At 50.1% G+C, this 15,098-nt stretch overlaps 2 protein-coding genes across 2 annotated transcripts; one reads left to right on the forward strand and one right to left on the reverse strand.

Annotated features, from left to right (window-relative positions):
• The first annotated feature begins 304 nt into the window (after positions 1–304).
• On the forward strand, positions 305–10,909 carry LOC118077307 (uncharacterized). Its single transcript, XM_035100907.1, has 4 exons — positions 305–647; positions 8,383–8,532; positions 9,783–9,932; positions 10,422–10,909. Exons 1-4 carry the CDS (start codon positions 305–307, stop codon positions 10,763–10,765), a joined length of 987 nt encoding a protein of 328 aa, XP_034956798.1. The 3' UTR covers positions 10,766–10,909.
• Positions 10,906–14,616, reverse strand: LOC118077255 (beta-1,3-galactosyltransferase 5-like). The gene has a single exon (XM_035100793.2). It carries the CDS (start codon positions 13,645–13,647, stop codon positions 12,616–12,618), a length of 1,032 nt encoding a protein of 343 aa, XP_034956684.2. The 5' UTR covers positions 13,648–14,616; the 3' UTR covers positions 10,906–12,615.
• Between the last annotated feature and the right edge of the window lie 482 nt (positions 14,617–15,098).

Below are 15,098 nucleotides of genomic sequence, written 5' to 3' on the forward strand. Positions count from 1 at the left end.
GGAGAGGGAGGCAGGCAGGCAGGCTGCCAGAGGAGGGAGCTGTCTGGGGTCAAGGGGCACCCGAGGGCCAAGGCAGGAGGTCTTGTAGCTGACTGGGGTCTCATCCTTGTCTGCATGAGGGAGCCTGATGGCAGCAGCAAAGGGGGGGCCAGGTTCAACCCCCCCAGCAGAGCCCCCTGCTTTCCAGCTGACCCTAGGACTCCCCCCTCAATATCTGGCTCGTTCCTGGTGCCCGCCCTGGTCCTGTGAGCCTCTTCCTTCCGTCTTCCCTGCAGGTGCCCGCCCCAGGGAGCCGCCCTGAATGATGCCCAGGGGCCATGCCTGGACCCAGCGGGAGATTGCCTGCCTCCTGGCGTTCATCGGAGGCTGCCGGCAGGTGACGCTGCTGATGGCCTCCACCTCGCGCCCCAACGAGGCCCTCTGGCGAGAAATCTCCCGCCGGCTGGCCCTGGCCGGCTACAGCCGCAACGTGGCCCAGTGCCGCTCCAAGTGGAAGGCCCTCAAGCAGGCCTTCTACTCCGAGTGGGAGACCCGGAGGCAGCAGGGAGGGGGGCCACCCGCCTCACGGGCACCCCCCCACTACAAGACCATGAAGAGGATCTGGGAGGCTGCGGGGCGACCTGTCTTCGGAGAGAGGCGCCTGCCAGGTAAGGGAGCCTCCTCTACCCCCTGCCCCTGGGGGGGGGCTTCAGGTGAGCCCTGGTCTTCTCTGCACCCCCCCCCCCCCAGGATTTGGGGGACGTGAACAGGTACTGTGGCAAAAAGAGGCAGGTGGTGGAAGAGGAGGGCAGTTTCTGATGGGAGAGGGGGAGGGAGCAGCGTCAGAGGCAAATCCCCCCGCCTCCCTATTCTTGCCCCCCGGGGTACTTTTCAGACAGGAACAGGAAGGAACACACCCTTCTAGTTTGAGCAGGTGCCGTCACTGGTACAGGTTTGAACATTTTATCCACAAGAATTGTGGGATGCAAAGGGTTAAGTGCAGTCAAGTCACAACAATCCCTAGATAGTCCACTTGGAGGACTGAGGAGGAGGATATGACTAAGCGTAGTTTCCTCTTCCTTCACATGCAAATGAGTTGAGGAAGTGGCAGATAAATCCTGAAGGAAACAGCCATTTTCCCTCTCTTGGACCAGACCTCTTGGACTACACACATCTTAGTGAGTCTCTCCCTCAAGGCCTCCAGCCTAGAGAGAGAGATGAGATGGAGTCTCACTTCTTATAAGTGAACTTCACAATGTATATATTACCTTTTAACTAAGCAAGTCTACCTCTTGAGTGTGCTGTACCTCGAGATGCTTGTAAGTAAACATCTTTTATACTTTTAAGAGCATTGTGTTGTGTCTTTTCTTTTAAGAGGGAAAAAGGGGAAATACCAGGAAAATACACTTTATTTTAGTGGCTTAAATCAAGCCTGCGCAAACGTTCTTCTGCTGTGTATTTTGCAAAAGGGGAATGTTTTACTCTGCTAAAGTTTTGTGCTTGCTAGCGCAAGCGGGGATAGGATATATTAAACAATATCTCCTCATCCACATTCCTGAACATTCCCACAAAGGGTTATTGCGGCCCAGAGTTGCGTATTTTGTGTATTTTTGAAGGATTGATTTGGATTGTGATTTTGAACTCTGTAGGATTTTTCCAGTTAGGATTTCCTGGTTGAGCACATGGTCTCTTTGTTCTGCAGTGTGCTTGGGGGATTAACTACCCCTCCCCTCCCTCAGAGTTTACAGCACTGAGAAAGCTCAGAGGTAGTGAAGATATTTTTGAGATTTTGAATTTGATTTTTGAAAGATTTTTGAATTTTGGAAATTTTTGAAGTTTTAAGATGGCAAGCTCCAGTTTTGATAGTGAGGCAAGACCAAGTTTTATGCTGCTGGATGACAATAATTTTGTGCAGTGGAAGCAGCGCGTTTTAGTTTATCTTGCTGCTAGGCGTGTTCTGCAGGCCATTAAGGAAGAAAAGCCTACAGGAACCGATGCAGAAGCTTTAGCTAAGATAGAAGCTTGGAGTATTAAAAATGATGAAGCCAAGCACATAATTTTGAGCAGTTTGAGGAATGAGCATCTATCAATGATAAATTTTGAAGATGATGCATCTAAGATCCTAGAGGACATTGAACGCATTTATGCACAATCTACAGAGAGTTCCTATAGATACTTGTTGGATAAGTTACTCAAGTTGAAGATGAATTCTAGAGAAGAGTTTACAGAGCATTTTAAGAATTTTTCTGAGATTGTTCAAAGAATTGCCCTTACTCCCAGAGCCTTTGATGATGTGACTAAAGTAACGTTTATGCTTGCATCATTGGGACCTACGTTTGCTCCATTTAAAAGTATAATGGATCACACAAAGGATTTAACTTTTAATGAGCTTATCAACCATTTAAGAGAGGAATGCAGAGATAGCCTTGATTCTCAAGAAAGGAATCCAAGGAGGAAGGATAGCAGCTATGCATCCAAGCATTTTGGAAAGTCCAGACAGACATCTAGAGAAATAATTTGTTTTAAATGCAATGGGAAAAAACCACATAGCAAGGAACTGCAAGAGTCAAAATGGGGATAAAGTTGAATCCCACCCCTCAAAACCACAAGGTGTTAAGAAGGGGAGTCATGAGCAAACCATGTTGATGCAGGAGAGGAGTTTAGCTGTCCAGGATTGTGAAAATAAGCGCAATAAGTGGATTCTTGACAGTGGAGCGAGTTCTCATTTCTGTTATGAAAAGGAGTATTTTAATGAGATTAATGGGGATGAAACCTCTGAAATTGAGATTGCTGATGGCAACATTGTAAAGGCAATTGGTTCAGGAACTGTGAATTTGAAATTCAACGTAGATCATGAAACAATTAATACTAAGATAACTGAAGTTAAGTTTGCACCAAAGCTTAATTGCAACTTACTCAGCGTGTCCAGTTTGGACAGGAAAGGTTTTAAAATTACATTTGAAAAAGGACAATGTATTGTGACTAAGCATGATGAAGTTTATGTTCAAGGCACACTAAAGGATGGTGTATATGAGCTTAATGTTTCAGAGAACCAGCAGAACCAGTCTGCAAAGGTGGCGCAACCAAGTCAAAAGGATGAAGGAAGTCTGGAACTCTGGCACAAGAGACTTGGACACAGAGACACCAACGTTATTCTGGAACTACAGAAAGGTGATCTTGTGAGAGGTCTGCAGGTAAAGCAAAGCAACACAAATACACCAACATCAAAATGTATAACTTGTGTTAGTGAGAAAGCAACTAAACCTTCTTTCCCACGTTGTGCAGAGAAGAGAAGCACTAAAGTATTGGACATTGTCCATACAGATCTATGTGGACCAATGAATGTGTCTTCTCTAGGAGGTAATAAATATATTTTGATATTTTTGGACGATTTCTCGAGATTCTGCGTAGCCTACTTTATCAAGGAGAAGAGTGAGACAGTGGAATTGTTCAGGGACTATCTTAACATGGTCAAGAACAAGTTCCAGCGAGCCCCTTCCATTTTAATGTCCGATAATGGTGGGGAATTTTGTTCACATGAGATGCAGGCCGTCATGGCTAGAGAAGGCATATCACACGTGACCACAGTTGCCTACACACCCCAACAAAACTCAATTGCAGAGAGGAAATTTAGATCCATTTTGGAAATGACAAGGTGCATGCTAAAGGAAGCTAACTTGTCACACAGGCTGTGGGGTGAAGCGGCTCGTTGCTCAGTCTATCTTCAGAACAGACTGCCCACAAAAGGCGCAGAGCGCACACCATTTGAACTTTGGCATGGAAAAGCCCCAAATTTGTCACATATACGTGTATTTGGAAGTTTGTGCTACTATCATGTGCCCAAGGAGCACAGACACAAACTTGATTCCAGAGCGAAGGCAGGGATCCTAGTTGGGTACGCTTCTGGAGGAAAAGGATATAGAGTCTTGGATCCGCAAACTGGCAAGACAAGTTCGCAGCATGTAATTTACTTCGATGAGCAAGGCAAAGTTGATACAAAGGACACTGCCATTGATTGTTCCAAGGAGCCACAGGATGAGGAATTTGTGATTTTTCCTTTTGAACCAATACAAAGTACTAATCCAACTTCTAGTGTCGTAGCACCCCCTATAGGTGACACCCGAGAAGACGTGGAGGTCCAGGCCCCTGGCAGCACCAGAGACGAAGATGATGACGAGCAGCTGTATGGGGATATGCCACTGCTGGAGGAGGATGAGGAAGCTGATGCGGTCGAAAGACCAGAGGTCAGACGCTCATCCAGAACCAACAGAGGTGTTCCACCATTACGGCTGTCCTACCTTACAAGGTCGGCGTCTCCACAGGAACCTTCCAAATGGGAAGAGATAGAGAGGATGCCACCAGATGAAGCCAGTCTCTGGAGGAAAGCTGCTCAGGAGGAGATAGATGCACTTCATCGGAACAGGACCTGGACACTCACAGAACTACCTCCTGGTAAGGAAGCAATTGGAAGTAAATGGGTGTTCAAGGTTAAAAAGGGTTCAGAAGGGGAGGTGCAACGCTACAAAGCTAGGCTTGTGGCACAAGGTTTTTCCCAGAAGTATGGAGAGGATTACGATCAAGTGTTTGCACCGACAGTTCGATACAGCAGTGTCAGACTACTTTTAAGTATTGCAGCATCTAAGCAAATGTCAGTTTACCATATTGACATTGCGACAGCCTTTCTTCACGGCGAAATTTCTGAGCAGATTTATATGAAGCAGCCCAAAGGTTTCATTAAACCAAATGAGGCACATCTAGTGTGCAAGCTGCAGAAAGGACTTTATGGTTTGAAGCAAGCAGCGAGGGCTTGGAACCAGAAACTCCATGAGATGCTGGTGCAGCTTGGGTACAAGCAAGGGACTGCTGATAAGTGCTTGTACACCAAACAAAGGAATGGACAGTTTTCGTACATTTTAGCCTTTGTTGACGACCTTTTAATTTCTACGTCAAATGAGAAAGACTATAAAGACATAGTCAAACACCTCAACAGGGAAGTAGAGGTCAAGGAACTTGGAAAAGTGAAATACTACTTGGGAATTCAAGTTGAGAGAGAAGAGGATGGATCGTTCTTACTCAGCCAAAGGCAAAAGATAACTGAACTGATTGAAAGCATGCAGATGCAGGACGCACACCCAGTTGCGACACCGATGGCCACAGACTTCTTGAAGAATCAACAAGGTTCGAAGTTGCTGCCAAACAACACGCAATACAGGTCAGCGGTCGGCAAACTTTTGTATTTGGTTACCACATGCAGACCTGACCTGGCAAGTGCAGTGGGGATCCTAAGTAGGAAAGTAAGTTGTCCCACTGAGCATGATTGGGCTGGAGTTAAGAGGGTTGTTCGTTATCTAAAGGGAACCATGGACTGTAAATTAAAACTGCCAGCTGTCAGAGACCCTAAACTGCTTGGGTACACTGATGCGGATTGGGCTGGGGACAATAAGGATTATAAATCCACAAGTGGCTATGTTTTTATGTATGGGGACGGAGCTATTGCATGGGGCAGCTATAAACAGAAATGTGTAGCTTTATCGTCCACAGAATCTGAGTACATTGCGGCTTCGGAAGCTTGCAGAGAGATCCCCTGGCTGGATCAGCTCCTGAAGGACTTTGGCGTGCCAAGAACGGGACCTGTCAGCTTGATGGAGGACAATCAGAGCAGTATGAAGCTGACACAAAGTGAAAAGTTCCTTGCACGCACCAAACACATTGGGGTCAGGTACCACTACATACGCCAGGTGATCGAGGATGGACTTGTTGAAATGTGTTACTGCAACACTGACCAGATGACTGCAGATGTCCTAACAAAGCCCCTGCCAAGAGAGAAGTTCCAGGATCTTCGTGGCAAGCTGGGACTCTTGGGTGGTTGATTAAAGTTATTTATGTATGTTTTTGTGTATGTTGTGAATTGCCTGAGAAGGGGTTTGTGGGATGCAAAGGGTTAAGTGCAGTCAAGTCACAACAATCCCTAGATAGTCCACTTGGAGGACTGAGGAGGAGGATATGACTAAGCGTAGTTTCCTCTTCCTTCACATGCAAATGAGTTGAGGAAGTGGCAGATAAATCCTGAAGGAAACAGCCATTTTCCCTCTCTTGGACCAGACCTCTTGGACTACACACATCTTAGTGAGTCTCTCCCTCAAGGCCTCCAGCCTAGAGAGAGAGATGAGATGGAGTCTCACTTCTTATAAGTGAACTTCACAATGTATATATTACCTTTTAACTAAGCAAGTCTACCTCTTGAGTGTGCTGTACCTCGAGATGCTTGTAAGTAAACATCTTTTATACTTTTAAGAGCATTGTGTTGTGTCTTTTCTTTTAAGAGGGAAAAAGGGGAAATACCAGGAAAATACACTTTATTTTAGTGGCTTAAATCAAGCCTGCGCAAACGTTCTTCTGCTGTGTATTTTGCAAAAGGGGAATGTTTTACTCTGCTAAAGTTTTGTGCTTGCTAGCGCAAGCGGGGATAGGATATATTAAACAATATCTCCTCATCCACATTCCTGAACATTCCCACAAGAATGAGGACTAGACTCATTTTCTAAAGAGAGAGAGAAAGACCAGAAATGGCCTGGATTGGCAGAAGAGGAGGGGGCTGTGGGGCCCCAGCCTCAAGCCTTGACAATTTCTCTACTTACTGGACCCATCTTAAGGTAACTGGGAATGCCAGTGCCTGGGTCCTGGGGAATGGCTTGGCAACACAGGGGTGCACATGGGGTGGGGGGGGGCGTGCCCAGGCCTGATGCTTTTTTAAAAATGGGGATCGAGAGGAGCTGAGAGAGAGAGAGAGAGAGAGAGAGAGAGGAGCAGAAGAAAAGGTTAGAATGGATCTGCAGCTGCGACCTGCGTCTGTCTCTGGAAGCTGTGGTGGGATGATTGGCAAGGCAGATCCATTCCAGCCTTTTTCTTCCGCTTGCATCTATCTCTGCCTTGTGGTTCTTCCTCCATCCAAGCACCACTTGCCACCTGGGGTGGAGAGAGAGATCAGTGGGGATGAGGGGCTGCTTTGGTGGCATGCAAGCAAGGAGGAGGAGGGGGCTATTCTGCCCTCAGCCCCCCAAATCTGCCCTGCTTCTGCTTAGCTTGGCATGGGCCTTTTTCTCTCCTGTTTGGCCTCATTGCAGTTCTTTTGCCTCTTTGCTTCTTCCTTGCACTTTTTTTTGTTGGCTTGTCATTCCCCCCTTCCTTCGTTGAAATATGTATTTTTTTAAAATCCCGGAGTGCCCATCCAAATCAAAGGTGCTACTTGCACCTGTGCTTGTCAACTGCTGTCTTGCATGGTTACCTGGTTTTCTCCTATTGTGTTGGACTACAGCTCCCATCAGCTCCGGGCAGCAGAGCTTCGCTGCCACCAGCATCCTATGGCCGTGCCTGATGGGAGTTGTAGTCCAAACCATAAGGAGGACATAGTCAGGAGTCAATGGCTGCCCTATGAGATTTGCCTTACCAGTAGAGATGTGACGGCCCGAAAAAAACCTTTAAAAAATTGGAAAAAACCTGGGTTTTTCCCCTGAAGCCTTTTTTGTCCCCCCCCCCCCCAAAAAAATGGAAAAATAAAAAATAGATTATGGAATGTTTTATTTTAACATGATGAATAAAATATGTTAAGATAAGGGGTTCAAATATTTTATAACTCATTTCTTTAAAAATATGTATGGTATCGGATTCTTCTAATTTCTGTGAGGACAAGCAAGTCCTAGGTTACAAACTGAACTCTCCAATGCAAGAACAAGATACATTTCTTCCTTTAGGAGATGCTGTTGTCACCAGAAAAGAAAAAGGTTTCAGTTTTGTTTTTGCATGCGTGTGGTATGCATTGGTTCTGGCCTCAAAGCACTGGAAGAAAATCTAGAGCAACAAAAGGGCCTTCAAGTATATGTGTTGTTGTGGCAATCAGAGAAGTGTTATGAAAGAAAAAAAGAAATGAAAATATTTTAAACATTAAATGCTGTAAAACAGTCTTTAAAAAGTGAAATAAACTAATTTTAAGCATATAGTAGTAGCTAAAGTGGTTGACAGACCACACACATCAGTGTGAGGAAATGCATAAGGTCTCATGGGCAAAACATGGGAGGTGGAGGAAGCATGTTGCATAGCAAACAGTGATGAAGGACAAGTTAAATTCAGTTCCTGTTTGGATACACTATATTTTTAATATGCTAGCTGTGATAATTTTATGCCCATTAAAATTATCCATAGTTATATTTTATGTTTCTAAAGTAACAGAATGACTTTCAATCTGGAAAAGAAAAAAGAAGTGCTAATGTAGCAATTTTTTTCAATTTTTCCAAAAATTTCCATTTCCCCCCGAAAAAAACTGGGGGGGGGGGGAACAGGTTTTTTCCGAGCTTCAAAATTTCCAGAAATTTTACACCTCTACTTACGAGTCCATTTTCCTTTCAGATCTAGGGAAGCTGCCTTCCCACAAGGACAGGGGCGACCCAGAGGCCAAGCCACCTCCATCCTTGCCACAAGGGACGGCAGGCAGCAAAACCCAGGATCTGTGTGGTGGGAGACGGTTGACTTGCTCAGCTTCTGCGTGTCAGGCTTCTGGTAGGTGTGTAGCTGAAAGCACGGAGGGGGAGGAGAAGACACCAAGGTGTGGGCTTCTCCCAAGGCAGCAGAATCTGCTCCTCTGTTGGAGAGGCTTTAAAAGAGGATGAGACAAACTCATGAAGGAGGAGAGGGCGATCAGTGGCTACTAAGCCGTGACGGCTCTGCTCTGCCTCCAAGGTCAGAGGCTGCAATGCTTCTGAATACTGTCTCTGGAATACCCTTGGTTCTCAGACTTAATCCATTCCGGAAGTCCGTTCCAAAACCAAGTTGCGCTTCCCCATACAAAGTAATGAAAAATTGATTTATCCGTTCCAGACTTTTAAAAACAATCCCCCAAAGAGCAATTTAACATGCATTTTACTACCTAACGAGACCGTTGATCCATAAAATGAAAGCAATAAACAATGTACTGCAGTCACACAATTAATCAATCAGCAGCTGAACTGGGTTTCACACAGTCACACACACACACACACAGTCACAAAACCGCAAAGTAAAGAGCAAAAACAGACAGCGTAACACCCAAAACGGAAGTGTGGCACTCAATCAGAAGCGTAACACTCAAAATGGAGCACGTTCGATTTCTGAAAAAAGTTCGCAAACTGGAACCCTTACTTCTGGGTTTGCAGTGTTTGGGTTCCAAGTTGTTTGAGAACCAAGGTATTTGAGAACCAAGGTGTTTGAGAACCAAGGTACCACTGTCCCATTTGCTGGAAGGGAGAGTTGCTGCTATGCTCAGGTGCTGATTCTGGGTTTCCCAGTGGGGCAGCTGGCTGCTGGACTAGGTGGGCCACTGGCCTGATCCAGCAGGCTCTTCTTATGCTCTTAAGGCAGGGGTCCCCAGACTACGGCCCCCGGGCCGGATGCGACCCAATTGGCCTCCCAATCCGGCCCGCAACGACCCCCGCTGCCGCCGCCCGCTCTTGCGGCGCGCTCTGCGGCGGCACACTTCCAGATGTGAAAAAATCGCCGAAAATCGTTTCTGCGCATGCGTATGGGCCTCTCCCGACCCAGAAGAGGTCATTTCTGGTGCACTTCCGGGCCAGGAGAGGTGCACTTCCGGGTCGGGGGAGGCCCATACGCATGCGCACAATTTTCGGCGATTTTTCCGGCCTGGAAGCGCGCCAGCGCGCCAGTAAATGGGTGTGTGCATGCGCACTCCCCTGCCCTCCGGCCCGAAGGCGGGTAAGTTTGGGGACCCCTGTCTTAAGGAGTTGAATCACAAGCCCTTTTGCCGAATCTTGCAGATTCCCCCTCTGCCTGCAAGGGCTCCTCGAGGCCCTTGCCAGGCAGCCCGGACCGGCCAGCCTGCGCTGCAGAGAAGGACTCGCCCGAGACTGCGGGAGAGGAACAGGTGGCAGCGGACGATGGGCAGCCCTCTGGGCCAGACAGTCAAGGTGAGCGTCCCTTCCTTGGATTGAGTACTCCAAACACAGGGGGGGGGGGTTGAAAGCACCCCAACACCACTGAACAACTCATAACCTTTTTGTGTTCGTCTTCTGCAACTCAACATTCTCCCAATATCCCTCGACCGTGGCAAGGGGTGATTTGACATGGGGCATTTCAGCCCCATCTAGGGAAAAGTTTATGTTGTCATTTTTACAGATCTTGGGGTCCTATTGGAGGGAATGAGAAAAATGAAGTAGTCATGTACACAAACTGCCTGGGGCCCAAGTGACCCCGCAGATGCTCAGCTCAGAACCTCTGAGGATGCATTCATGACAAGGCCATTTGCTCGCCTTCCCTGGTGTGCATTTACAAAGGCATAGGACCCCCCAGGCTTACAAATCTGCTTCTGAAATCTACAGAAAATGTGTCCGTTCTCTCCGGTGTTTTTGGAGAGGTCCCCCTTGGGTGATGCAGCTGCCTCTTCTCTCCCCTCGCAGAGCCCAGCATCGTCAGCCTCCTGCAGAGCATGCAGCAGATCCTGGTGCAGATCCTGCGCACGTCGCGGCAGCAGCAGCTCCTCCTGGAAAGCCTGGCCAGCGACACAGTCTCCCACCTGCACGTCATCTCGGACAACCTGGTGCAGGTGGGCGAGACTCTGCACGAGCTGCTGCTCCACAGCCACGCGCCCTCGGCCGATCCGTACGGCATCCGCACCCCTCTCCACGGAGGCCCTTCCCAGCCTTGTTCCCCAGGGGCCCCACCTGCCTCTCCCCTTCTCAAGGAAGAAGCTTGGCTGCTACCTGCCGCCGGCTTCCTCCCTCACGGCTTGGCTCCACCTTGAGCCACCTTCCTCCCTCTCCCAAGTTTTTGAGACTCCATCAGAGTTGGGCAAGGGCAATACGAGGGACTCTATTTGCCCCTCTGTGCCGAGGGCGGGCAATTTCCAAGGTCAGTGTTTGTATCCTTAGAGAAAAGCCTCCAGACTTTTGCAAAATTTTATTTTTTCAATAAAATGTAAAAACGAGGAAATGTATTGTGCCTCTTTCCTGTGCAGGAACATCAGAGCGGTGTTCAGAAATGGAGGGCTTAGAATGTCCTGGCATGTTTGGGAGGGACATGCTAGTCTACTCTTCTCCCTGACACCCTAGCTTTCAGTGTGCAGGGATTGATTGATTGATTCATTGATTGGCTGGTTGGTTGCTTTTACTTCAGTTTTATGAAGTAGGCTTCTTCCTCATGAGAAGCAGGTCCGCTTCTGAACAGAAGCTGATTGCTGCAAGATTATCCGCCTTGAAGGAGATAAAAGGCAGATAGCTTCCCCCAAAGGAGGAAGCAACCCCCTCTGTCCACCAGAACTCATGACTCTGAGTCTTTTTGATGGCAGTGAAGGGCCAAGGGCTGTGTGCGCTTGCCCTCCAGTCCCCCAGCGTGGGGAGGGGAATATCTTGCCCCATTCATTTCCAGCTTGCAGCACCAACAAGCTGAGCTTACTGTTCCAGGATTGGGGGGGGGGTTCCTCCTCCCCTTCCACCCAAAAAGCACCACTTTACAGATTAGAAACCACAGCTGAGCTATAAAAGGAGCTGAGATGAGTTTCTAGTTGAAATTAGTAATCCCAATGAGTAATATTAGGATGAGTTGTTGATTAGGGTTAGGGTTAGGATGTCTTGTTAATGCCTGTTCGTAGAAACTCAAAATTGTAGTTTGGGAAAGGACTCAAAGCCTCATTTAGTTCAACCTCTGCAATGCAAGAATTGCAGCTAAAATGCAGGAATCGCAGCTATTCAGTGCCTCGCAGCCCCACTCTCACATGCCTGGAGATGAATTTTAACAAGGAGAAATGTAAAATACTACACTTGGGCAGAAAAAATGAAAGGCACAAATACAGGATGGGAGACACCTGGCTTGAGAGCAGTACATGTGAAAAGGATCTAGGAGTCTTGGTAGACCACAAACTTGTCATGAGTCAACAGTGTGATGCAGCAGCTAAAAAAGCCAATGCAATTCTGGGCTGCATCAATAGGAGTATAGCATCTAGATCTAGGGAAGTAATAGTACCACTGTATTCTGCTCTAGTCAGGCCCTTGTGGTCTCTTCCAACTCTATGATTCTATGGAGTTAGGCTGTCCTGAAATAGGTCTGGGAGGGGGCCCTGGGTGGCTCCTGGCAAAACAGCCCCCCCCCCCACTCCCTGAAGTGCCACCATCCATGTGAGGGGAGGGCGTTTTGCCCGGTTGGTGCAGAGTTTCCTGCAGGCTTCGCAGTCCTCATCCCGGCTGCTGGAACAGGCACAAAACCCCCAGTGCTGGATCACATCCTCCAGGTATGGGACGCTCCAGGTTCAAGTCCAGTGACGACGCCCTCCCTCTGCCTGGGATGTTGGAGAGCTGCTGCCAGTCAGAGTGGGCCGTGTTGGGTCAGATGGGCCAAGGGCGCCTGGCGCTCTTGAAGGTGGAGCCTTGTTTCCTCCTGGGGCTCCCTTTTTTGCCAAGAGGCTCTTGGCACATCCAGGCTCTGCTGGACCTACAGAATATTGTTTGTTTCCGCCAAAAATGCCAGCAGGACTTGCTTTCTCTAGCAGGAAGTCAGTGTTGGGGGAAGAGCCTGAGGAGGACAGTGCGAGGCTCTTGCTGAGATCCGCACTCGGAGCAGGAGGAGGGCAAGGCTCCACCCCACACTCCCTTCTCCCTCTCACCACCTGGTGACCTCCGGCCTGTCTCTGCAGGCGTGCCGGGCTTCCCGCATTCTCCGTGTGGCCAGCTCCTGCTCCGGCACACTCAGGCTGTGGATCACCATCAGATAGCGGAAGTTGCACACTCGCCACCTGGCGTTCTGCTTGGCAAAGCGGGCGCTGGACTTCGGCTGCAGCCCAGCCTGCTGAGCCAAGATGCCCACATAGGCGTCTTCCACTGGGATGGGGGGGACACACTCTGCCGCCCGCAGGACCCTTGCGGCTGCGTCCCGGGACAAGACGTAGCCAATGCCGCTGGCATAGGGCGGGTATTCTTCCGGGGGATAGGCTTCCCTTGGCACATACCACTTGCTGGAGGGATGCCGGATGACTTTCCGCTTCTCCCGGGCAAAGACGGAGCCTGCATAGAGGCCGGTCCGGAGGGGGTTTTGCCTGGCCAGGAACTCCGGCAGCCGCTCGGTGTTGACAAAGCAGTCGTCGTCCGTCTTGAGGAGGTAGCTGGGCTGGCAGCGGCCGAGGGCCCACCGGACGCCATGCAGGACCTTCAAGGTGAGGTTGCGGTAGGTGTCCAGGTAACTCCCAAGCAGGATATCCCCAAAGTCCTCCTGCTCTCGCTGGATCTGCCGGGAGGCCCCCTCACCTGCGCTGCGGCCTATCAAGAACACAACCTGCCACGGGTAAGGCTGGGGCTTCTCTCGGGCAGCCCAGGTCCTCCGGATCACCTGCCGGGATTCCGCGTTTCCTGGGGCAGACGTCACAAGGATTAAGAGCACCTGGCCAGGCTCACAGTGTGGCTCCAAGGCAGCTTCTGAAAACAGAGGCCCAAAGTCCACTCCCTGGCAGGCTGCATTTCCGGCTCCCGAGTGGGTCCTCTGGGGGGGCTCCTGCCAGGCAGCAGAGAAAGGGCTGGAGGCCCACCGCAGCGTCTGGGCACCATCTGCCAGGAGCAGGAGGCACCAGACTGGGATGGAGGAGAGGAGGAGACACAGGCAGGCCAGACCCTTTGAGCCCCAGGGGCGCCTTGGGGCCATGGGGAGCCGTACATGGCAGTCCTGGCAGCCTCTGGTCACATCCTGCCGCTTGAGGCAAGGAGACGCAGCTGGGCAGGCAGGAGTGCTGGCCTTTGCTCTCGCCTGTCGGGCCAAAGGGCAGCTGCGAGAGGGAGACGGAGGGGAGGAGACCTGCAGGGGCCGAGGCCAAGCGCCACCCTGCCTCTGACTATGGCAGCCAGGGCCAAAGGGGGATTGGAGCGCCACAGGCAGGGCGAGGGGGGGGCTCTCCAGAATGCCACCTGCAGGCCCTTCATTTCGGCTGCCCAGATGGAGGGCAAACAGGAAGGGCGCTCTGTGGGGGAACCAGGGAGCAGGACCCGGGGACTCTGCTGCCTCTGGCAGATCCGTGGTGGTTATCTATCCTCCCGGCCTTGGCCTGTCCTGCTCCTCTTGCATTTCCTAAGCAAAAGAAAAAAGGCAAATCTCATGAGTGTGCACAGGGAGGAGGGATATGGCTTTGCACAGCGCCTAGTCAAACTATGGAACTCCCTCCTGCAGGAGGGTGGCTTGGAAAGAGGACGGGACAAATTTCTGGAGGAGAAAAGGGAATTCCAGAATTCTTCTGGAAACCCCAGGAGGGAAGGGGGTTGCTCTTGTGCTCGAATCCTGCCTCCGGATTTCCCCATGACTGCATCTCTGCTTGGCCCCTGTGAGAACAGGGTGCTGTACCCGATGGGCCCCCTTTGCCTTGATCCAGAGGGCTCTTCTTACCAGGGCCGGATTGAGGCTGGATGAGGCCATCAGCTCCTGAAGGTATTGGGGCCCTTTCTATGTCCAGCTGTCCTTTGTCAACAACACTGTTTTTTGTGTCGAATATATGCTATGGTAATTGATGGACCTAAGATGTATCTAAAGCCATTCATACATCCCAGAATACGTATTTTATCAGAGTAATTGCTGAACTGAAATACAATTGAGAAGAAGTATATTAATATATCTCATATTTTGGAAATGTACATCCAGTTTTTTCCCTTTTAATTTTTTTGGGGGCCCCCCAAGAGAGTTGAGCCCTAAGCTAGAGCTTGTTTAGCTTAGACGTTGCCCCACGACACCCACAAGAAGGGCCCCCTTCATGCCTGGGGGCCACTTCCTTCCCACCAGACCAAGTTCAGAGGACAGACCCGGCTGTTGGCGGCCCCTGACCTTTGGCTCCCACAGCCTGGGAGGGGAGGGGGCTCTGGGGCTGGGCTCCTGCCTGGGGGCTTCCCCCTGGGGGCACCTGATTGGCCCCTTGGCCCTGACCCAGCAGCTCCCCTTGAGCCTCCAGCTGCAGAGGCAGTCTATCTCGACGCCCAGGGGGGCGGGGCTTGGAGTTCTTACGAGGGAGGGCAGGTGGGCGGGGCCTTTCGGCGGGGGGCGCGTTTGCTCCTCCCCCCGCGCACCTGGTTGCCCCGGCAACGAAAAGGTGGGGCCGCCCACTCGCTTCCGAA

This window comes from Zootoca vivipara, chromosome 11 (assembly GCF_963506605.1).
Source record: "Zootoca vivipara chromosome 11, rZooViv1.1, whole genome shotgun sequence".
NCBI classification, from domain to species: Eukaryota; Metazoa; Chordata; class Lepidosauria; order Squamata; family Lacertidae; genus Zootoca; species Zootoca vivipara.

What these genes read in the sequence shown, in the direction of transcription:
- LOC118077307 (XM_035100907.1), top strand. Translation starts at nt 305, where the DNA reads ATGCCCAGGGGCCATGCCTGGACCCAGCGGGAGATTGCCTGCCTCCTG. An exon ending in TTCTGCGTGTCAGGCTTCTG is followed by an intron (nt 8,533 to 9,782) that starts GTAGGTGTGTAG and finishes CGAATCTTGCAG; the next exon opens with ATTCCCCCTCTGCCTGCAAG. An exon ending in CTCTGGGCCAGACAGTCAAG is followed by an intron (nt 9,933 to 10,421) that starts GTGAGCGTCCCT and finishes CTCCCCTCGCAG; the next exon opens with AGCCCAGCATCGTCAGCCTC.
- LOC118077255 (XM_035100793.2), bottom strand. Translation starts at nt 13,647, where the DNA reads ATGGCCCCAAGGCGCCCCTGGGGCTCAAAGGGTCTGGCCTGCCTGTGT.